Source organism: Sphaeramia orbicularis, chromosome 6, assembly GCF_902148855.1.
Source record: "Sphaeramia orbicularis chromosome 6, fSphaOr1.1, whole genome shotgun sequence".
Classification (NCBI taxonomy): domain Eukaryota; kingdom Metazoa; phylum Chordata; class Actinopteri; order Kurtiformes; family Apogonidae; genus Sphaeramia; species Sphaeramia orbicularis.
The window spans coordinates 52959596-52985196 of NC_043962.1; the positions used below are offsets into that span (position 1 = coordinate 52959596).

General features: G+C 35.6%; 1 protein-coding gene across 1 annotated transcript in view; it reads left to right on the plus strand.

The window, feature by feature from the left end:
* LOC115421436 (solute carrier family 23 member 1) overlaps positions 1 to 25023 on the plus strand; it is a 106430-nt gene extending 81407 nt beyond the window's left edge. The window contains exons 9-12 of the mRNA XM_030137326.1: positions 5603 to 5767; positions 8962 to 9070; positions 19873 to 19968; positions 24335 to 25023. Of these exons, the coding sequence (XP_029993186.1) occupies positions 5603 to 5767; positions 8962 to 9070; positions 19873 to 19968; positions 24335 to 24519 (555 nt within the window). The 3' untranslated portion in view covers positions 24520 to 25023. The remainder of the gene's footprint in view (positions 1 to 5602; positions 5768 to 8961; positions 9071 to 19872; positions 19969 to 24334) is intronic.
* Positions 25024 to 25601: the final 578 nt, after the last annotated feature.

Sequence of the window (25601 nt, forward strand, 5' to 3'; positions counted from 1 at the left end):
TTAAGAGAAGTCCTTAGAGGTCCACAAACTGCACACACAACCCTGTCCAAATGGAAAACATTTCCATTGCAATTATTATACTCCCTCAGGATGGTGTTGATGGATGTCATAACAATGCAATGTATACATTTTACAAAGTCTTCTTCAATAAAAAGGAGGAAAGTTTTTGCTCAAAGATTTTTAACACAAGAATATCTATTTTCCTTATATATTTGTTAAATATATAAATATTAGTGTGTTGACTCATGGGGAACCACAAGTCATATTAATACCAATATCTAGGGACTGAAGTTAGTAAATGCATCATTCCTGTTTTTATCTTCATTTCCCATCATGCAGCATGGTACTGCACTTCCCGGCAACCATCGTGGGCAACGCAACGTGATTGTAAGGTTATTGTATTCCAGAATTACTAATATTTCCCAAGATATTGATTCTATGAACTTGCAGAGATATTTAATGTGGAGATGGAACTATTCCCCAGCTGTAGGTAACAAATTGGCCAGTTAAAAACATCTGCATTCCCTGTGAAGAACTGTGCAGATACACGCACACACGGGACGCACTGAGACCTTCCAGTTTTATAATATAGATAATTGAACATATTGTTTAAATGTCATAGATACACCCTGAAGTTTCTCTGATGTTTTCAGAGATGTCCCACCATCTTGGTTTTATTTATTTTAAAATGTTTTGTGTTGAAATATGATGATAGACATGACTGATGCAGCAATAAATCGATCAGAATAGTTTTACACCATATTTCACCTCGCTTAGAACAATGGTGAAGGTGGTAGTAAAATAGTACCTGTTAGTCCCTGCTCCCAAGTAATTTCCTATTTCCAGATACCCCTCTTGTCATTCCTCTGTATTCAATCTGCTGCACATCTGTATCCCTGATTCCATAAAATACATCCAGCTGTTATTCTCCCACTTTACTTGTGATAACAGAGACCAGAAGAAGAGGATGAGGTCTCATACAAAAGCAAAGGTTTGCACTAATATTCCTTCCAACTGCATCCGCTTAACCACATTTTAATTGATTCCCCTGATGTCGAATATGACTTTTATGAGGTGTTTCTCATCTTCACAGTGAGTGTTTCACTTGTCAGTCCTTTATCTGTGCTGTCTTATTCAAGGGAAGACAGAGTTTTATTTCAACATGGCCTCATCTAGGGAATGAACATAGCTGAGCACAAAGTGAAGCAATGCGTGGAGGTTAAATAGTATTTTAGACATTCTTTAAACAATTAGTTTTCAGTTTAATTGTTTGTTATATTCTGATTATTTTTTAAGTTTTGTTTAGTACTAATTCTGGTGTGTCCATCTTCTAAACCTGTCCCTGCAGACTGATCTACTGCAAGTAATATACTTACAATGAAAACTGTACTAATCTATTTTATTTTCTCACTGTATTTTAGTTTAGTTTTCAGCCTGGACACATTTTGTAGCTTTAATGTAATTTCATATGCATATCTGCCCTACATAATGAAACAAACATCATGATACCTAAATTTATTGTTCCACTATATTTTTTCAGTTAGAAAAAATAGATTAAATGAGTAAAAACTATCCTATATATCCATTTTTATCTATTTTTAGTCCAATGGCTAGAGGGGAATGACGGTCTATTGGTATCAGTTGTCGTCCGACGTCCGTCCGGCGTCCATCCATTGTCCATCTATAAATAAATCTTCAAGAATCTTCTTCTCCCAAACTGTCGGTCAGAATGACTTGGTATTTGTTGTGGAACACCTTTAGTGTAAGGTCTACCAAGTTTTTTCAAAGAATTGGGAAATATTGATTTTTGAATTTTTTTTATGAATTTCTGAAATCTTAAAAATCCCCATTGATTTATAATGGGACAAATGTGCTATAAATTGAAAACAGCTGAAGATATTGATATAATTATTACTGACAATAGATATGAAGTCACATATAGGCTTTAATTTGATGCCATGACCTTTAACCTTGAGTGACCTTAAAAGGTCAAATCCAAGGTCATCTATGTCCCCATTTCTAGAAACTTCTTCTCCAAAACCATCAGCCAGAATCAACTGAAATTCATGGCAGAGGTTCGTTGGGGCAAGGTCTACCAAGTTTTTTCAATGAATTGAGAAATACTGATTTTTGAAATTTTTATGAATTTATGGAATTTTAAAAATCCCCATTGGTTTATAATGAGACAAATTTCAAAATGCTATAACTTCCAAACAGTTGAAGATATTGATATAATGACTATTGGCAATAGATAGGAACTCACATAGGGACTTTCATTTGGTGCCATGACCTCTGACCTTGAGTGACCTTGAAAGGTCAAACAAATATCGATTAATGTCTTTAAATATGCTGTTGGACTACAGGACCCTTAGTCCTATTTTTTCACAGTATTGCCATTTACAGCTCATCCCTTTTATGCAATTTACAAAAAAAAGATCTGTTAATTACATGTAACCATGACTGCTTCTGCACACTTTAGATTAAACATTTGAAGGAGATTAGTTAATGTTCAGAAAAGTCACGGGTGCACCACTTTACATGGCCACATCCAATTCGTGTAAATGAACAAACAGTCCATTTAAAATCTTATGGTAAATGAATGTGGACACAACATTCTGAACACATGATCCATTGCAATAGATATTCTTATTTATTGTATCTTAAAATTAGCTTGTTTAATTACCTCCGCCAACGAGGTTATGTTTTTGCCAGGGTTTGTTTGTTTGTCTGTTTGTTTGTTTGTCTGTCGGTTAGTGTGCAACATAACTCAAAAAGTTATGGACAGATTTGGATGAAATTTTCAGGGTTTGTTGGAAATGGGATAAGGAAGAAATGATTAAATTTTGGTAGTGATCGGGGGGGGGGGCACTGATCAGCCTTGGCGGAGGTCTGCGCTCTCTGAGTGCTTCTAGTTTGTTTATTTTGATAGTGACAAAGAGGCGTTACAGCTAATAAGAAAGGTGTTGATTTCAATCTGAGAGGCCCCAGATTAATTAACAAATGAATTCCTGGTGATAGGTGTACTGCATAGCGCATTGTGTATATTTTCAGTAACCACCGGATTTTCCACTCACTCAAGGAATGGTCATCCATGTAAAACACACACTTTGGAGAGAGTCTTAAGATAATTGTGTACTCTGGTTTGACACTATATAAACAGAAGTAGTTTTACATATTCAGACCTATTTCCACTCTTCATTAGCTCTGGTCCAAAGCTGTAAACTTCCACTATTGTTCTGGAATTGGGGTAAATGTTTTTTGGATTCTTGGCATCCCTGAACACAGGAAGTGTGGGAGAGAAGTTGTGTATGACGCAGCGTGTCATACTAAAATGAATAAATTGTTGCACAAAAAGGTGTGTTTCTTTGGAGTTGCACCTCAGAGGTTCAACAAGTTTCAAATCAATGATACACAGATAGTTAGAAAGGAGAATGACAGTTCTAACTCTGTACCGTGGAATACCCTTATTCTGTCAGAGAACTTCCTTCAAAGAAAATTACAGTGCAAGATGAACTGATCAGTTCTAAAAATATGTTCGACAAAACTTGATTATCCTTGTATCTCATTGGTTCATTTTATTGCGTCTTATGTGATCTCCATTTCGATTTAAACGAGTAATTTTTGCCTTATTCACCAGGGGGCGCCTCTCTTGCAGGTTCTGAACATCACGTTTAATGGATTACTGAGAGAATCATGCAACCATTTTAGATTGTAAGATTCTGATTGTGAGAATAATTAAGTTGTTCAGGGTCATGATCTTTACATAGCTGCTAAGGCATACATGCATTGGGGTGTAGTGTTTTTAATTTGCACAGTGACTCAGTGCATCCCAAAGTTTTATACTGTTGGAAATCCTCTCAAAATGTTGCTGGCTTATTCGGAGATTGTCCCAGTTCCATTGGGCTACATAACACTAAAATAAACAGCATCTATGCAGTGAGTCCATGCAGTCCTTCAGGTATTAGAGCATCTGTGAGGCTTTGCTTTGATTGTTTTGATGATTTTCCTTGACCGTCTGATTGCAGTCTTGTGACAGAGGGGAGGCCTATTATTTTGGATGATTTGTTGTGCTCTGCAGTTGTTTGCGAGTCTCTCTGTCTGAGACAGTTCTCTGTCTGAACTGGGCCTGGTCTTTGGTTTTTCAGACAGAGCAGTTTAACTGACGTTCCATTTGTGATGGGATAAGCGAGCATGTGTTTTACTCTTAGTCCTTTTTAATTTTTCCATCTCATATCTTGTGCATAATTTTTGTGTTTTTTTTTAATCTTGTTACATTGTTTTCCTTGTTTCGTCTTTCAAATCTTCTGGCATCTTCTGTGTCTTTTTCATTTTGTTGCGTCTTATACATCATTCATGTCATGTTTCATCTTGTATCTCTACATTTCTGACCTCTCCTCTGTATTACACATAGATCAACATTTATAAACCAATTCAGAGAACCCTCTAATAGTATTAATTTAGAAAATATTTCACAAATCATCAGTGGGGGGGGGGGGGGGTCGGTTTCTGTTATACATTTTTAAGGAAAGAAAATAACTACAGCATTTAATAATTTAATAATAACATTTAATAATGAAAATAGTATTAATTATTGACTCATGATACACTCAATGGCATAGTGCACAGGTTTTGTCCATGCACTTAAGTCTTCTTCCAATTACCTCAGAAAAGTGTGGTGCCGCATACAATTTTTACCCCTGTATTATTTTTGTGCTTCCTGTGTTTTTGCACATGCACACTACATGGGTAAATTTGGTACAGCACACACTGTGCTGGTTTTACACCTGTATTATTTTTACCCCCATTAACTGTGTAGTTTTGAATATCCAAATAAAGTGAAATTTACCATAGTAAATGATAAATAAATGGGATAAGTTCAGTACGACAGGTTTCACTACCGAATGTTTACATTGAAAAGAATGTGGTTGCGCATGCCCAACGGTTTGGTTAAAAAAAATATGGTGGTAAAAATTGTACAGTGGCACCGCGTACACACAGCTTCTTATTGAAAACAGTAGGCCTATTATACATATGTATAATTAGTCTAATGCAACAGTGATAATTTTTTGTATCAAATGTATGATGTGGTGGCAGGGATTTTTCCGCGGTGGTGCACTTACAGCCAAACCTTACCAGCGAAAACACTGCATTTACAGATATTATTTAACTGTTGGCATTTGGCAATCTGATAAAAACATCTCCATGACCTTATGGCTGGGAAACACAGATGTATTCAACTGACAGATCATGCAATTTTCACTTTGACTTAAAGGAATTTGTGTGCATTTGAAGGCTTGTAGAGTACATATAAAAGTAATACTAAGGAGCTAAGGTTCATCAAATTGATTTCCATGGAGTGTAGATAAATGCCTGTGTTTTTACTGAATATTTTATAAGCTGTGCATAGCTAAGATTTAGATTTTTCTAGGGTGGCTTTGTCTCACTTCAACTTCCAAGTCGGCATCACTTCAGTCAAGATTTATAAGGGGCTGTCAGCAGGTTTTTCCCTTCGTAGCAACAGCAATGACAAAAGGCAGCTTAAAAAAATGATGGATTAAGCTCTCCTTTACGTGGCTAGATAACAAGGTTTATTTTATGTCAGGTTGGCAGCAGACTGGTCCTCCAGACAACCGGCATTCTAATGATTGTCCTGGGAATCTTTGGGAAGTTTGGAGCTGTGTTTATCACCATCCCAGATCCTGTCATCGGAGGCATGTTCCTTGTTATGTTTGGAATGATCGCAGCCGTGGGGATATCCAACCTCCAGGTACAGCTTCTTCAATACTGTTTCATATTTCATGTGTTAGTCTTGTTATTCAGAACAACTGCTGCATGAACCACAGAGCTATCATTGGAAGATTAAGGTTCAAGGCACAGTGTTCACCCCTGCTAAGAGGTTTTTAAACTAGACACCGGGCCTCTGTTGAATCCTGCGATGCTGGCCCTGTGAAGTGAAATACAAGCACAAACAGAAGAGTCCACCAGGGATCAGTTAGAGATTAGAATTTATGATACAGGAGTGCTTTCCAAAACAGAAATGGTATAAAATATCTAGAAACTAAAATGTAAACCATAAACAATAGTCAATGATATTGGACATGTCCGTCTTCGCCCATTGGTACAACCGCAACCCTCACAAGGACTGGTGGTTCAGAGAAGGGATAGATGCATATTGGACATGTAGTAATAACTTTTTAATCACTTCACATCATGATAAAGCCTTTGTATCCTATGGTGTTGATTAAAGGAAACCAAATTAAGCTCCTTTTCTTACAGTTACAAGAAGAAATCTTTGAATTATGATACCTGGACTTTGCACTTCTGATAAAAGTTATGCCTTGTTCAGAATTTGTCACCTAACATGGAATCAATTGAAAACATTCAGATTTTACTATAAATCAATGCATAAGAAGCATGAGATTGAGATGTGTCTTATCAGACTTTAGCCTGCATTTGGAGTTGTATGCTCACATGGCATAGAAAGTACTGGAAACACTGCCATTTTCTATTCACATATGAAATCTAAAATTAGTCTTGATTAGCCACAGTCACATCTCCACACTTTAATACTGCAAGATGATTCTGGACCACTGTGTCTCTGGAACTGGGGTAAAAACTCTCTAATTAGATTAGATTAGATTAGATTGGAACTTTATAGATCCCTTGGGCAGAATCCTCTGGAAATTAAGGAAATTGTCTGTTTACACTTTTCTTGGTCCACAGGATACAGCAACAGGGCCTTTTGTCAGGAGAGGTGTTATTTTTGTCAAATATGTCTGCATTGTGAGAACAAGCCATGGTAATAAAACAACTATCCCTACAAAAGGAAAACAATCACATGACGGAAAAACCTATTTACATATAGATAATGGAAAGAAAGAAATTGGTAATCAGGAAGAGTATATCCTGCAGTAGCCCAAAGTAAATGAATAACATGTTAGCAATCCAAAATTTAATTGATAAGAGTAATTAATGCTAAAATGTATGATAATAATATAACTAATAAATATGACTCTTCCTTCTTTTTTGATACTGAATTGTAGAACTACTCTGGAAAAATAAGATACACTGTGTTTTATTGTATTTTTGTGTTTCTGCTGTTTTAATCTCCATTATTTCTCAATAGAGTCAATTTATTGTTACAATGATTAATAACTCAAATGAAAAAGGAAAAAAAAAAAGTTCAACAAAAGTGCATTTATTCAAGAAAGGTTTGGACTGGTTTGGTTACTCATTATTACTATGTTCGCCTCTACACTGATGGACTCGAGGAAATATTGAGGGGCTTTATTTGTTTTAATTGTGTTACTTCTTAACATAAACTAATAAATGTATATAATTTGACACGTTTCTGTCGAACCATCAAAGTAAAACTCAGTTCTTGTGACTCTGACCCATATAGATTTATTGGCAATAAAACTTTAGAAATAACTACTTTAGCTTTAGAATAGACTACTTCTGATTTTCTACAGAAATCCTGATTTTCTGTTTCTAAGTTTTTTCAGCATCAAATGTTCTTAATTTCTATATTTCTTGTTATTTAGAGAATTGGATTTTGGGTGTCAATTTAAATTCAGCTTATTGCTTTATTACATTTGTAAAGCAAACATTTTATTTGTGTTTTGCTTCACATTTGCATGAAGAAAACCTAGATGGTGAGTTTTAGTTCTACACAATGGGATTATGATTTTTTCCAAAGCTGTTAACCTGGTTGTGTTTGTGTATGTGAGCCTTATACAGTTAAATCACCCTGGAGTTATTGGCATTATTCAATTTGCATTCATTTAATTTATGTCTGGCCAATAAATACGGATCACAATTAGGTTTATAGTTTGTTACAGCTAAGTAATCCAAACAGAGGAACACTGAGCAATTAAAACATGTGGCATAATATATATGATATAAATTACAACATTCACTGCTTATATCTAATAAATTAACCAAGTAATTTAATAGTTGATGAGGTCTTTGTCTTATATACATTCTTACTTTTTTATTTTCCTCTTCCAGTCCATGTCCGGTCTGTGAAGGCCAACTTAAGGGGGCGCTAAATGTGTAGTAGGAAGTGCAGTCTGGAAATAGTCCAAGACAGTAGGCAACATAGTCAGCTGAGGTTGAGTCTAATCCAGTTTCCTGGCGTCAAAGTCATTACGGAAGTAGAGCCAGGTCAGGTCTTTTCTACTGTTGTCCATTTAAAGCACCATGTTATTAAAGAACGAAGACTGCATTTTGTCAGGTAGAAATTTAATTTGTGACAGATTTGTGGATTTTTGTAATGAATATTAAGATTTGAGCTTGTGCAAAGTACAAAAAACCCACAGAATATTTTCTCTTCAAAGATTAACTTCACAAATTGTTGTTAGATTAATGTGATCCTGGCACTATTTACTCCATAATCTACAGGCTCTTTTTTTTTTTGCATTGAGTAGCTATATCTTCCTTGAATCTTGGTCATTGTGCACTGTCAAAACGCGAAGCAGCCTACAGATCAAATATTGCTTAATTTATCTCGGATGACTCACATTTGTGAGACTATGAACAGAAAAGCCCAGGATGGCATTTCACTTTTCAGGAGGACTAATGAAAATAAATAAAATGGATTCCAATATCAAAATCAGGTGGGTCAACAACAGAACTCTTAAATCTACATTTTAATGATTATTCTGTTCTGTACATTTGAAAAGTCCAAGTTTCCATGTAAATACACATCTCATATTAGTTTGTCCTTAGTCTGATTAATCTGTCAAGAGTGTAAACTCCAGACCAAAATAGAAACTAGGTTGTAGATTACTTGTCACATTCACGTATCACATTTTTTGTGATGACAGACAGCTGAGGCAGAATAATACAATAATGGTTTGCATCTGAGCATCAATAACACAATTTGAGCTAATTCCGTCACATAATATCTCCGTCTCTTTGTCTGTCTGTCTGTCTGTCTGTCTGCCTGTCTGTCGTCAGTACGTGGACCTGAACTCATCCCGAAACCTGCTGATCCTCGGCTTCTCAACATTCAGTGGTCTTGTCTTACCTACCTGGTTCCACTCAAACCCTGGCATCATCGACACAGGTGAATATTAAGGACACACATCTCCCGCAAACACAAACTAACCTGTTTCCACATGCACTGATAACACCAGGAATGTGCAATACTGTTTTGGCCGCTTGGATGTAGAAGGCAAGTTACAAACAGCACTAACGCATGATGATATTCTGAGCTAAATGTTCATATTTAGTGATATCTAGTGGTGAAGTTGAGGGTTACACCTCATCTAAACTTCCCCTATGGTGGCCACTAAAAAATGCTGAAGGTCCCTCTTGGAGCCAGTAAATGGATGCTAATTTTATTGAAATGTTGAGAAAATCAAAAGAAGTAAATGTGAATTTATCATGTTTTGTCAAATAAAAACCAGGAGTCGATCACAAGCTGAGTCTTTAACCCTTGCCACTCCCAGGTGCACCCTTGGTAAATTGCAGTGGGAATAATTTACAAGTCCTTATATGGACATCCTGGGGGTGTATTTGTTTAAGTCACATCTTTAGACTTTACAAACATTTATTTATTTTTTAAAAATCTTTAAAACCCAAGACATGAAAGTTCGCCCAACATGTTTTGGTGATACTTTATTAATATATTTGTCTTTTTACGTTGTTATACACTCCCATGTGATTCACAGCCAGAGTTAGAGCCAATCACAGAGCCTTGCGCACATATCTTCACCTCTTACTGTACGTAATTGGATCAGTCCTTTGTCCCTCAACTTGTGCATACATAATCAGTTAAGCCCCTCATTTGTTGACTTTTACCAACCAACAGGCACTCTGGGATCACTAAGGCCCTCCCTATCACAGTTTTATCTGGAGAGGTATGGGGAGACACAGGAGAGAAATACTGTAGACTTGTAGAAAATGCAATGTCACCTTCTGTTTGCAATTGGACAGGAAGTGTTTTACTGCATGGCATGAATAAAAAAAGAAAGAAAAAAAAAACAAACCCAAAATGAATATACAGTATCTAAATATTGTAAATATTGTGGGCTTAGTAAAAAATAAATATATATATATATATATATATATATATATATATATATATATATATATATATATATATATATATATATATAAAACCCCTTTCTCATTTGCATACATCTAGTGAAGCTTGACATGCAATATGAAGTCAATATTGAGCCTCAAATATCTCACATTTGAGACATTTAGTGAAGATAGAATGACAGACATCATTTATGCTCAAAGATGTATTTTGAAATTTCATTTTAGACATGTTTTCTATGGTTACCTATAACTTTATTCATGCATTCCACTACTTTTGTGAAGGTAAGACTTCAGTAAACCTTTTTCAAACAATAAAGCATTTGTGTGTTTTCACAAGAGATTTGAAAGATTTCACAAATCTGACTTCAAACTTTAAGTGGGCCTCAGTATACATAAAACTGAGATTGTCCTGAACATTTTGATGTAAAACACTTAGTATTGTATTATTTGCAAGTACCTTAAAAGGGTGAATTTATGAAAATGTGTAGAAATCAAGAAGATACTCTTGGAGTTGGGGTGGATGATAGAGAAGACAGAACTATCAAATACTGGCTGATTGAAACATAAAATGGATAAACTCTTGGTGTGTGTCAAGTAATGTACTGCCAGTTAAACACAATGATCTACTGCTATCATTTAATACATTACTTAATTAAAAGTGCTACAGGAAGGCAATGCTTACAAGTGCTGTTGAAAAATGTATGGTTTGTTTAGAATAAAGAGCTCTGAAGTTCTGCCATAGATGCCAATGTAATGGTGTGTAGAGATGTGAACTGAATTTATTTACAGCAGTTACACCATTTATGTGACTATTGTCAGCTGTTGATGTTTTCACCACTGGACACAGCTCTAAATGTAAAGAATGGACTTTGATGCTGAAATGGCAGTGTTTCTTCTGCATGGATGAGTTTGAGTCTGAGGCTTATAAAAGTATAAAGTTATTATGTTATGTTCTTATCTTTGCAAAGTTGCTGTTTGTTGATCCAGTGGTTCAAGTGGTTAGAGAATTTAATAAACTTTACTTACTTTCTAAACCAGCTCAGGACCACACCTTTCAAACACAATTTTCCTCTTCACTTTGAATAGAAACATGCCCTGAAATGGTGTTAGGACTGAAGGGGCACATGCTCACCATTTATTGGTGGGAGGTGGTAACAAAATTTGGCAACTTTGTCTCAAGCTATGGTCTGTTTCATTCAGTTATGTTAATTGTAGCAATGTTGCGACTTTGGTCCTTAAAGCGTTAGTACAGCTTTTCCACTTTGGAGATTGGTTTGACGATTATGCATTTCCGGGAGAGTGAAGTTGGTTCCTAGTTCCTAGTTCCATTTAAGTAACCGTATATAATATAATTTCTCTTTCTCTTCCTAAAGGTGCCTTAGTGTGCAGAGATGTTTTATTCTGATCTAATAATAACACTGGACAAAAATAAAGCTGATTTTACTGCAAGTCTATTTCACTTTAGTTAATTGTATTTATGATAGGTGCCACTAAATTTCATGGATGATCTTGTCTTAAGTAAAACACTGCAGTAAAAGTACTTAGTTTCATTACATAGCTTATGACTGACACATGCTAAACAACACAAAAAAGACAGAAAACAGTGGGGCGATGGTTTATACAGTGGCTCTAAGTGGTCCAGCCCAGTAAAATAATAACAGTGAAAAACTAAAATGACATTATGAAAATGTTTACATCTACAAACTATCCTTTAAAAAAATGTGAACCATGAAGAACGTGAAATTCCTTTAGAAAAATAAATACATTTTAAACAATATTATGTCTCAGTTTATCATTTACATCAGTGCATTTTAACTTAGAGACTGCTGGATCTTTTAATGCACAAAACATTTAGTAAAAGCCATAATATTGTTAAAAATTCACTTATGTCTCTTAAGACATTTCAGGTGGTTAAAATTTTTTCAGGTTATTCACATTTTTTGAGAAAGGAAAGTTTGTAAATATAAACATTTCCATGTAATTGTAGTTTTTGACACTAAAACAAAGAAGAAAAATGTGGCTATTTATAAGTTCTTATGATAGTATTTTACTGGTCCAACCCCCTTCAGATCAAAATAGGGCTTTGTGTGGCCCCTGAACAAAAATACTTGATTGTTAATATCTTCAGTGTAAATTCTGCATTTCACAAATTCATCCCCTGAGCTGGATGTGACCCTGTGGCGGGCCTGTTTTGGCCCATGAACTGTATGTTTGACACCCCTGCTTTAAACAGTATGTAAAAGATGTCACAACATGTTATCTGATTCACTTCCTGTAACAGTACAAGCTGACTTCACCTTGACACACCCACCTTGTTTTTGTCTGAATTCATTTCCATTGTTTGTTACTACTAATCTGCTGGTTCTAAAAAGTGACACATCCCGCCTCTAAATCCTTATAAGGCCTGCTGACAGTAAGTGAGACGCTGCTCTACTTCCAGATAACCTTGACAAGATGGCAGCCTAAGCCTCTAATGCCAAGGTGTTCCCAAATCCCACAGGCCCAGATGGCAAATACTTGGTTACCTGTGGTCTTTAGCCTAGATTTTATTAAGGTAAGAGAAGTCTGTTAATTGTCTCACCTGATTGTGACCTGTGGAAATTGTGTGTGTGTGGACGGAAACGGCAGACGGTTCGTAGTTCAGTCCACGTGAAAGCTCAGATGGGTGGAGGGTGGATTCTGTGCCTGTAGAGGGCACTGTCGAGGCTATCAGACTCTCCGCCCAGGTTGTTTCTAGTGTTCACATGGCGTTTTCCCTCTCAGTGGGAAGGTTGCAGATGATGCGGTTTAAGTGAATCCTGCTGCTGAGGAAACGTCATAGTCCTGTCTCAGATTATACTGAATAAAAACACAGAGTTTATGCCATAACTTCACAAAAATGTAAAAAGTAAATAAATAAATAATAATAAAAAAAAGCCTCTACATTATGCAATCACACCGGTATTTAGTTGTAGTTTTTCTTACTTAATAATAATATACAACCTGACTACAGAGCAGAATTTATTTCCTTGCATTTAGTGAAAATTAGAATTACTACTTAGTTGCTTTGGTTATCACAGGATATAGGAGTTGGACTTTTAGCAACTGCATGTTGAGTTACCTATAGCCCTATCAAAAGACCCTGCTGAAAAAAGAGAGGTTTGAGTGAATTTTCCCAGGTCTGCTCTGAATAATAAAGTCCCTGAGTCTATAAGTATGATAAAAAGCGCATCTTTTGACATGAGGTCCATGATTTTTGCTGTATTTTTAAGGTAAATATGATTAAAACAAGCTGGTCGTTAAGATGAAATCCCTCATTTTGGCTTTGTTTGTGAGATAAACATGCTAAAAAGTTGATATTTGACATCGCAGAGGTCAGTTATGTTTATGAAGTAAATATAATCAGGTACATAATCCCCAAAAATCATCTTTTTCTTTACTTATAAGATATGCATGATCAAAAGCTGATCTTTTGACATTCAATCCCTAAAGTTAGCTGTACTCATAAGATAAATCTTATTTAAAAAAAAAAAAATAGTAATAATAATAATAATAATAATAATAATAATAATAATAATAATAATCTTTTGACATGGCATCCCCGAGTTCTGTTGTATTTATGAAATATGTGATGTTAGAAAAACTAAGACTTAATCTGACATTTGACCCTAAATTCTTTGAGTTTGGCCATATTTATGAGGTAAATATGATTTCACAAAGCTGTGTTTTATGGAAAAACTCTGTGTTTAGCTGTATTTATGAGAAACACACACACATATATATATGTAATAAACACACACACCTTTAGATGTGATGCACCTCATTTTAGGAGTGAATAACATAATCTTTTAACATATCCTTAAGTTTGGTCAAATTTTGGAGATAAATGTGATGTGAAGCTTATATTGTTTCTGCCTTTTAGACTAAAATCCCATGCAGTTGTAATGCTGGTCTAATTTAATATTTAGAAAGTTTAATTTAGCACACTGGATTATATAGTGAACTGTATTATTACACTTTTGTCATGAAAAAGACCAGCTCTTTTGCAATAACTACTGCAGTATGTAATGATGACAAAATGTGAACACATTTATCACATATATTTTCAAGTTGTAATTTACAAAATACAGCAGGTTACTAAAACTTCTGGGCGTCATTACACATTTAATGGAAAATTGTGTTACATTTAGTCAAGTCAGTATATAATTCACTGTTATATAGTGTCACAAAACCAAAAGCAGTGTTACTAGTGATATGAGTTTTAGTTTTAACAGGGCTGGAGAATTCAAAGAATCATAGGGTCACTGAGTGGGTACTTGGGTACTAATGAGCTAAACTTTACTGTTGTGTACGCACAGCTAGCAGCATTTCTTTTTGTATGAGGAAATTCATGTCTACTTCCTTTTTTCTTTTTCTTTCTTTTCACTTTTTGGCACCTTGTGGTTAAAGTATTGTAATTTAACAAAAGACAAAACAATGTAATCCAGCAGTTCAATCCACAACTCTGGTGCAACAGTGAACAAATTACAACAAACAAAACATCCCTTGCAGAATGACAAAGCAAGTGAATAGCTGCTGATTACGAAGCTCAAAATACTGCTGTCATATTTTAAAAAGGACTACATCTATTTATCAATGTATACTTTGCCATAGCGGAACTTTACAGCAACAAGTCCCAACACAGTTCTGCTCAAATGGTATGTCCAGTTCACTGTTCTAGTCATGGGAAATGAAAGGTCCCCTCAGGGTGGACGTAACTTCCTTTTGTTGCAGAATCATCATGAGATTCATCCTTCATCTTACAAAGAATTTATTAGCCTTGTTATTTCTTCTTCTTTTTTTTTTTTTTTTGCTGGTATTTAGGTCCTTTGTGGAAGTCATCGAAACTTTTATTTCTTTTTTTTATTTTGTTACAAAAGGTTCACATATCAGGCAGCATCATAAAAACGTGTACCAAGATGACATAGCTGTAATAAAATGGGCCATCCAGTGTCAGGCTGACTGTACTTATTGTATTTTTTGACTTATGTGTTGGGCTTGGTTTGTCATTTAATCACAGTTTATTAAAGCCATTGAGAGTGTAACTGTAAACCTGAAACGGTCTCTCTTCTGATGGCTGTACTTGACATTTGCTGTCACCAAAGAAAGTCGATTCTTTATGGGTGAATTTTTCTGACATAGGACAAGTGGTGGAAACTCCCCATCTCAGAGTCAGCTCAGGTTTTCACCACTTCAGCACCGATTAACCTTAAAGCCATAAAATCTCCATCTACACCATCATCATGTTGACATTTTGGGTTCAGGATAAAATCGCAGCTGTGGGTATGTCACGCCATGAAACTTTTTTTCCCACAACTTCAACATTTAAGACAATTTAAGACATTGAATATGTCAGTATTATAAAGATTTAGGAGCACTGACATGAGTACAGTACATTCGAAATACGTATCTCAGTGGGTTTTTACTATAGTTTGCAACACATTGAACGTTTTCTATTAAGAATTAAGTATTGTACGTTGGACACAAACCAAGCAGCCTATCGTTTCAGGCTTATGGTTGCATTTCTGGTAAGAACTCAGGATTCTGGATATAAGCAAATTTTCAACATGTTGACCTTTTCAAGATGGTAACTAGTAGGCATATTGGGCCTCATTCACTAATATGAGCTTGGAAATGTTCTTACATTTTGCACAAAATAAGTGCATACACAAAATCACCGTTGGATTCATGACACCTGTGCACCGGACAATTTGGTTCTCACCACCTTATATATGTGTGTGAATCAGAATCATTCTACACTGACAGACGTGTGCTCGCAATTTCTGATTAGCATACTACCACGCCCCCATTTCTCCATTAGGACGCGGTTACACGAGGAGAGAAGTAGTAAAATTCACAGTTTGTTAGAAGCAATGGAGCCAAAAGGCAAAAAACAAAAGAACTTTACAACCACAGAAACTGAAACAATTATGTTCAAGGTGGAAGCCAGAAAAAGAATACTTTTCAAGAGTGTCTCTTCGGGGGTGACGATGGCAAAAAAAAAAAAAAAAAGATGCTTGGACAGCAATAACCAAGGCTGTCAATGTAGTATCCCCGGAGAAGTGCACTGTGGCCCAGGTGAAAAAAAGTGGTTCAACATAAAAGTTGATGCCAAAAAACACATTACGGACCAGAAGACAAAGAAGGAAACTGGGGGAGGACAAGGTCCACCTGATCTAATGCCACAGGATGAGAGAACAGCAGAAATAACTGGACAAACATCCATTCATGGAATATGCGCACGAAATGTCCTTCGTAAACTAGAACTGTTGGTGTCACTGAATATTGTAATTGTCACATGATGAGGGTGAAAGTTTGTTAATTTCTTGTTTTTGTAATTATCTTTTTATTATTTTTTCAGTCAGCATTATCTTAGCATTTTGCATCATTTACATGACTTCTATATATGTAAGGAAAAATAATAAAAAAAAAACAAAAACACAAAAACATACTCAAACAGGGGAGCATTGACAGAAATATTAAAAATATACAAAGCAACCCAAAATATAAAGGGAAAAAAAACAAGTATATTTCACATTCCATTCTTTTCCCCTGTATAAGATGAACATTGAATATTTAAAGTGTGTAACACAAACTAAGGGTTTACATGGATCTATATGCACAATACTCTTATCAAGTAAAATCAGCTCTTAATAGTGTAATAAAATCAACCCAGTTTTTCCATTAATTGTTGAATTTGTCTGAATCAAGTCTGACAGAGAAAGTCAACTTCTCCATCCTATAAATGTCATCTATAACCTCAATCCAGTCCTCCATTTTTGGTGCATCCTTTATTACCTGCAATACTCTAAATAGATATTTATCCCATGAATGTGTTATCCCCTGGTTCTCTTTTTCGTTCGGCTAATATATTAGTAAATTAATGATTTTTTAAAATGTTAAATCTATTTTTAATGAATGTGCTTTTATATGCTCTGCATGTACTTAAAAGGTATGTGTTTGTATTTTCTTCTCAATCTTCCTCATTTGTGCGTACGCATGGTCTGAGGCAGTTCAAAATTTGTTCACAGAGTAAGAACAAATTCAGGTAAGAAAATATTGATGAATCCTGGATTTGTGCATCAAACAATCACATGCAGAGTTTAAGTACAGATTTGTGTGTATGCAGTGTTTGTGAATGAGGCCCATTGTCTTTTCTGTAATAAAGGGCAAAACCAGAATATGCCATCTATGTAAATAAAATTGGGTTCGAATGAACCAGGTCAGAGATCTCCCACATTACTACCAGGTTCAGTCTGGGTGACCAGGAGTCACTGTGTTCCTGTAACCACAACTAGCAGCATTTTGTGGTTGGAAAAAAAAAAAAAAAAAAATTGTTCACTTTCTTTTTGTCATTTCAACATTTAAGAATAGAATGCTTCTATTGTCATTATACACACATTATACACATTATACACTGTAGAAACAAGGAAGCAACTGGCAAAAGTAAAAACTGCAAATAAAACCTGTTTCAGTATTGACACGGAAGCCAGTGCATGGTCTATTTAACATTGCATAAAACACTTAGATCCACTCACGTACATGCACTCAACAGCTAGAAACCCAATTACACTAATCCAGCTATGAAACATTAATCCAGCAGATGAAATTAGACCTTGTGGAGCACCAGTTCAATCAATTAGACAGCTCAGACACAACCACAGATCAATCACAGGTTAACTTTGATGCTTTTGATGACCTTTTTAATGATCAATAGTGGAGTGTCTGTGGCTATGAAGTGCCATCAAAAGAGCAATCCTCAAGATTAAATGGCTCCTCTGCAGACATAAGACGTTGATCCCATGAGTCATGTGATGCAAGTGTCTCCCAGGAAAGTGCTAATCCAGAGTTCAGCGGTGGGCATGAGGGTTTGTCTGGTTTTCTCAGGTCTAGGCTACTTACCACTCAATCCTCTTGGCTAGCCGCCATGTCAGTGGCTGTAATCTGCCCAGCTCAGATAAAGCACGGCTGCAACCCAGCCTCAACACTCAGCTGATAGCTTCACGCCAGAGGAGGTCTGACAGTGCTCTTTGTAAACAAACTGCCGCTCATCCAGACGTCTTTAGATGAACAGGCTGTGGGACTTAAAATCACCTCAGCGGGTGCGGTGAACTTTTGACTGCTGCCTCTTTTGGGGGAGGAAATGTATGTGTGCATGTTTGTGTTCAGATCGTTGCTTTGAACAGCAGTGAGTTAAGAGGCAAAGTACGTCAGCACTGCTAGCAATTCTTGATTCAATTCAATACAACTTCATTAGGCACTTTATTCCTCAAGGGGCATTATGAAAGCAGGGCATCGGACATGCAGGCATCCAGGGATTCAATGGCGCTCTGTACTACATCCATGTGCTGGTGATAGCACATGCCACATGAAAGGCCAGGCCTGATTCAGGAAATTGAAGTGCTATGCTGATCTACTGATTACAGGTAGTGACCCTTATTTACTGAGCAGCCATCCTCCAAAGACCTGGATGTGTGCAGACCTGCAGGCTTTACAGAGGTCCTGCCCTGTGAAGTCCTCATTATCTTAACGTCTTAACTCTGCCAGACCTGCCCCTTGTGCTCTGTCAGAGCAGCTCACTGTTCTTTGTACATTACTTTCATTTGTCTTCTAATATAATTTACTTCACTTCAAAAGCAATGAAGCACTTGCGATTAAAGAAAACCTTAATCCATAAAGACCCAGAGCTACTTATGTGGCAGTTCCCAAATGAATTTTTCTCTCTAGTTAACCTTTCTTAAGTGATTTATCATCATTTATCATATTACCCTCACTAGTTTGCATTTTCCACTGTAAATCTTGTACTTTTGTAAATTTAATTTCTTATAATTAATTGTAAAGGACCAGACACATTTATATAGAAGATATAACAAAATGCTTGCATAGTGAGATAAAATGACATTAGGACACAAGATGAAAATGAAATAGAACACATATAGCTGAAAACAATGTAAAGGATACCACAAGATGAAATCAGTATTAAAAATGCACCAAGGTGAAAACACCATAAAAGTACAATAGATAGTTGGGGGCTGTGAAAGCTTTCCACCGTGTTTTAATGTGACCAAGGCTTCAGTTGTGAGAAATTAAACCCACTCTAAATAATGCATTAAAATCTTATTTATTTGTTTTATACATATATATATATATATATATATATATATATATATATAGATAGATAGATAGATAGATAGATAGATAGATAGATAGATAGATAGATAGATAGATAGATAGATAGATAGATAGATAGACTTAGAATATAACAAGAATTTGGCTCAAAAAAAGTATTTTGTGTTTTCCAGAATCGTCCAGGATTCATCAGGAAATTGTTTTGGTCATATGATTTCACTGCAGTGGTTGCAGAAACAGCTCTAAACTAAAACCGTCCACACGAGACACAGCTTCAGACAGAGATTGTGTTTGCACTGAACTTGTAAACAGACCATCATATTTAAAGTCAAGTACATGTAATCGCTCATTGTAAAAAATATTGTTCATTCTCTTCATGTGGATCATATTAAAGTTTATACTGCAGAAGGTTCAGTGTCAGTGGGCCCAGCAGAACCAAGAGGCAGGTATGGGATCAGTCCAACCCAGTGGTTTTGTGTCCTGCAGGATTTATAGCCCCAGACCAATTTTGCTGTTGGTTTTGGTTTGAGGGGGGGCTGGCATTTTTACTTACCCTGACCTCTGACCTGTGCACGGAGGAGAAAACAGCAAGCAGAATCTGTCCATGAGATTTACAGCTGTCACACTGTTATGAAAGAAGCTGCTGTTGTTAACAAATGACTTCATTTTCAGGTATAAAGGAGCTGGATCAAGTCATCGTCGTCCTCTTTACCACACACATGTTCATTGGAGGGTTCTTCGGGTTTATTCTCGACAATACCATTCCAGGTACGTTGGAGTGCAACCATACAATAACACTTGTGTTTCAGGAGGGTCTAAGCTGTGTGGGACGGCGTTTGTTGTTGCTCTGATTTGACTAAAACCTCTACATTTTTTGTATGATTTAAGCCCTAATATTTCAACAGTCTTTCGCAACATGACCTGGCTTTGGAAAGACTAAAGGGTGAGGTCAAGGGCATCACGGATGGACAGCCCACTACTTTTTGATTCGTAACTTTTGAACCAGACAAGTTTAAGACAAATATTACACATAATTGTAGAGGTCTACATGCTATCTTAAATATACTCAAAGGGCAAAATTTAGTTTCAAATATTTTAAATGAAAAATATCAAAAACGTCACGAATGGACAAAAAATTAACGTCTATTTTTTGCAAGAATTACAAAGTTCTCAAAAGTGAAATTCCTGTGTCATTTTCATCCTCAAATGTATTCAGTGTATACCTCAAACCCTCTATTTTACAACCTAATAAAATAAAATATTCATAATAATAAAATATTTTATCACACCTAAATAGCAAGAGTCTTGAAAAATGGCAGCTTCACGGATGGACAACAAAAGTAAATATCACATTAAACATTTTTGTATTTTAATTATCAATATCATATGCTTTTTTTTTTTTTTTTACTATATTTACAACGTACAAATAACATTAACATTATATTCAAATGTATTTTGCATAGATATACTGTATGCATTTATTAATTTTAAACACTGTGTTTAGAATATGACATAAATAATATAATAGTCAAATATCAATGTATTTGGGATAAATTTAGTTTATTTATGAGAGCTGACAAAATGAACCCAGAATGAATCACTTTACAAACATTCACACTCATAAAACTCCTCAAAAAAATTTTTTTTCACAAATTTTTTCTCATTACAAAATACATTTTCCTGAGAATATAAGTAATTACCTACCCAAAAATATAAGTTTGGTGTAGATTATTTTAATTTAATTTTTTTGACCAGATGTTAACCTTCCCTTGACTTCACCCTAAACACCTTTCCACATCCTTGGGGCATTTGAAAATGTCTCTGCAGCTTCAGCGTGACTAGACATGTTGTGATTTTCATCTTTTTTCTGACTTTTTCAGTCATTCTGATGCATGAGTGGAAAGGTATTGAGGGGACAGTTTCATTAGTGTTGGCAACATGTTACAGGAGAGGGCCTGTTACAATTAAATCCAACTTTCTTAACTTGTGAAAATATATTCACAAACGTCATTTACATGTTTTCTGTGAAATAACATTCCCCTGAGTACATCTCTCTATTCTATAAATATTAACCTCTTCTCTATATACATTTGATAAACATAACAATCATAAAAGATCTAATATTTTGTTCTTGCTGCTTCAGAAAGAATCTACACAAAACCAGACTTTCTGCAGTTTGTCATTTACAACTGTTTACCATCTATTTTTCCTCATTGGCGAAAAAAAAAAAAAAAAGACACAAAACAAAACACGCACACACAGGTTTAGTGTGGACCTCAACTTTTATCATTTTAAGTGCATGTATTGACCAGAAAGATAATCAAATTTGTATGGAGCTGCAAAAACTTTTGGAGCTCTTCAAATACCAGTTCTGCAGGCTGTTCAGTCTGAATTAGCCTGTCAACATTACAAACAGGTTTAACAGTGTTTATTCATGTGTTTTATTATTAAGTAACCACTCTGTATTCAGATATTTCTGATTATTAGTGGCTTATTCCATTGCATTTACATGAAATATGTGTGGTTTATTCAATTACAAAACTATATAATGACATTTGACATTTATTTATCCCAAACTAATTGTGTAATGGAGAAAAATCTGCATGTGTTGTATGTGTTTGACTGCAACAGTGTAAAAGAAATGTAAAGCCCAAACTCAATTTTTCTTTCCAGTCAGTTTTTAAAGTTGTATAATACACTGCAGCCCATCACGTTCTAATATTTGTGTTTTTATTCCTCTTTTTACACATCAGTAATCACTTTTGAGCAGGTACAACGATGACATACTGAGTCCCAGTTTCACTTAACCTACCAAGAATAAATCGCAGTCACAATCGATTCATAAAAAGAGGTAAAAATATTTTATTCCAGCTTCATGGGCAACAGTGTATAAGAATACCTGTAGACTCACAACACAAATACTTAATGTTAATAAAATACAATATAACAGGGTAACTTTACCCTGAGTCTAACCCTGCTGCAATATTCTGAAAAGCAGGAAAGAGGCTTCAGCTTCCTTGATCATCCAGCCAACTTTTGTTACTGTTTGACATTGGTCTAGGCCAGTGGTTCCCAACCTTTTTTGGCTCGTGACCCCATTTTAACATCACAAATTTCTGGTGATCCCAGACATTCAAAATGAAAAAGGAGATTTTTTTTTTTTTTTTTTGCTAAAATGAATTTGTTTTTGATCATGTAATGGTTTGCTATACTATGTTGCAAATAAACGTTGATTTTAGATGACATTTAGGCTATATAATATATGTATAATGCACCTTTTTGGTGTCTACTTCTCAGTTTCTCTTGGAGATGTCTTGGCGGGGCCAGCGAGTGAAGAAATCTTTCCATTCTCTGTTCGGTCCAGTTTTCTGACTGCAACTGTGTCCGGGCAGGTTGAAGCATAGTAACGCATGTGGTCACATGATCGGATCAATCAAGATATACCCTCTCAGATATTATATCCTGCATTTCATTTTAACTTGATTTTTATTAGGAAAAGTGTGTGGTGTTTTAATTACAATGAAATATATATTGAATCATTAAAAAATGTTTTATTAGTAATTCTTTTTTATTTTTATAAATTACTAGAAATTTCAGGCAACCCCACAAGGGGTTGCGACTCCAAGGTTGAAAAACACTGGATTTGCCAATTAAAACACATACAAATATTTTTTCCCCATGTGACTCAAATGCAGTGTTTTGGGGTCGGGACCCCACGTGGGGTCGCCTAGAATTCAAATGGGGTCACCTGAAATTTCTAGTAATTGATAAAAGTGTAAAAAAAAAAAAGCAAAAACAAAAAAACAACTTACTAATAAAAAATATATGGTGAGTTGAGAGAGACAATCACAATCCATAAAAGACATGACAAACTGTGAGTGTGAAGCACTGTGGTACTGTTTATCTGTCAAATGTTCATTGTGGTCAGTTTCAGATGCTGCAGCTCTTTCATAATTCATAGTTTGAGTTCTTGTTTGTTCAGTATTAATTGTCAGCCTTGTAAATACAAGCTGGACTGGCTGTACATATCCTGAACAAGGAAAATAAAATTCTCTGTCTGTGCAGTAATCTACACCTGGCTTTTCTGCCTCTGTCCATAATAATATGCATTATATAGACTAAATGTTTCCTAAAGTTAACATTTATTTGCAACATAGTACAGCAAACTATTACATGATCAAAAACAAATTAATTTTAGCCAAAAAAAAAAGTATATGTTTTGAATGTCTGGGGTCGCCAGAAATTTGTGATGTTAAAATGGGGTCATGAGCCAAAAAAGGTTGGGAAGCACTGCTCTAATGGTTCTGAATGGAGTAATATAACAGCCATACACTGAAGGACAGTTGGACTATACACCTCTGATTTGAAGTTGTTGACAGAGACATTCTAAAGTCCTATTCACACTCCTATTCAACTGTGTTTCACGTGGAACAAGCCACGTCTAGTTTTCTTGTTCTTCTTGTTAAGGTTCACCATTTACAGATAACTGTTAAGACTTACACAAACACCATAGCTGTCATGTATGTCATCTCTTCACACTCCTAAAGGATGTGTCACAAAATGAGCCTCCTGATTTTCCATTGAAGACCTTTCATTTATCATCACCAGTTTAATCTTGATAGTCCTTGGTAGGCTAAATAGATGACAAAGAGGAAACAAAAAACATAAGAGAGATGTTGATTTGCACAGAACTAATATTATGTTTGCTTAAACTGGGTAAGTAATTCACAGTGGAAAGTTCACAAATTACAAACATGGCTGATTCACACAGTACTGAGATCACAGATGACTTCTGCAAGGATTAAAAGTCACCCGGTTGTACTAGTCCTGTGTGAATAGGGCTAATTCCAAACAACTAACTTTACAACAGCATCACAGTGGGATGTTTCAAGAGGTTTAAAACAGGAAGTGACATGTTGATATGCTTTCACCTACAGCATTAATGTGTTTTATCACAATAAAGTCGCATAAATCAGTTACCGTTCACAATCAATAGTGTTTAATATTAGTTCTGTGACATTAACAGAGTAGTAAATTAAGTAAAGAGATATTATTTATCTATTCAATGGCATGCTCTTAGAATTCCCCTGAAAAGTATATACAGTAATTTAATATGATCTCCATTGTGTTCCAGGTACCGATAAGGAGCGAGGCATTAAAAATTGGCGGGACAAGGAGCACTTTGAGAGCCAGAAAATGTGTGACCAGTCCTGCTATGAGCTGCCGTACTGCAGCAGCCTCTTCAGACGCTTCAGGTGTTTCCAGTATCTGCCCTTCCTGCCATCTTATAAAACCACTCAAGAGGGGGCATACATGTAATGTGGGTATTTAAGAAGACAGAGCTGGTTTATTAGGCCTGTAAAAGCAAATGGTGGTTAAAGGATCAAGTCTGGGGATTTTCCATACTTCAATTATTGTCAACACATCCAGCATTTAACCATTTAGGATTCCTTGACTAAATGCAGTTTATTTTCCTACTATATATTTTGATGGGTTGTTACACTAGAGATCACTTTAAATTACAGCTGTTTTATTATAGTACATTCATTGAGGGATGAAGGATGACAGAAATTGAGTTCACTTTCTTGAAGCAGCCTGAAAACTTATGGTAATTAGTGTCATGACTTTAGAAACTTCACATTGGCTATTTGTCTTTAGTAGCAGTCAACTGGTTGGAAATCTGTAGCTGCGTTTGAAGGCTTCCATCTGGACAAAATTTCTTGAACTCATCAAAAAACCTAGCAATCATCAATTTCTGAAAGTCTGTTTCCTCTTTGGGAAACATTTCAAAAATGTTAAAGACATTATGTTCATCTTTCCAATAGCAGCAATAGTACACAGCTTGTACTATGGATTCTGGTTCAACAGATCCAAGAGCATCTGAAGACAAAAGTCTGTAACCTGGTAAAAATGTTGGGTCAAACTGATATAAAAACAGAGAGACACTAGAACCTAAAAGGCTGTTTCAGATTAAAGAATTACAACAAGACAAGCTGAAAATTAAGTCCGTATCACTCTCAAAACCTTCCAGTGCACACCAATGCAATGAGAAAAGACGGCATATTACTTCCATAATACCTCACCATGCTTCAGGTGCAGGCGTTTAGTGCTTTGTTGTTGCGGGATGTAATTTGTAGTTTCTTAAAATATGAATGATGATTTGGATAGTGACTCATTTACTACAGCTGCACTTCTGGAATTGATTTAAACGCTGAACAAATTTTTAAAAATCTATTTATTTATTTCTAGAGTAGCGCTTTTAGAGGAACTGATGTCCTCCAATAAGCAGAGAAAACAGACACTAGACAGTGTTTTCCAAACAGGAACAGCTGATAAGTGGTTCTTAGTGGTAACATCATTTTCAGGTCTTAAGCCCTGAGAAAAACACACTGTATAGGACT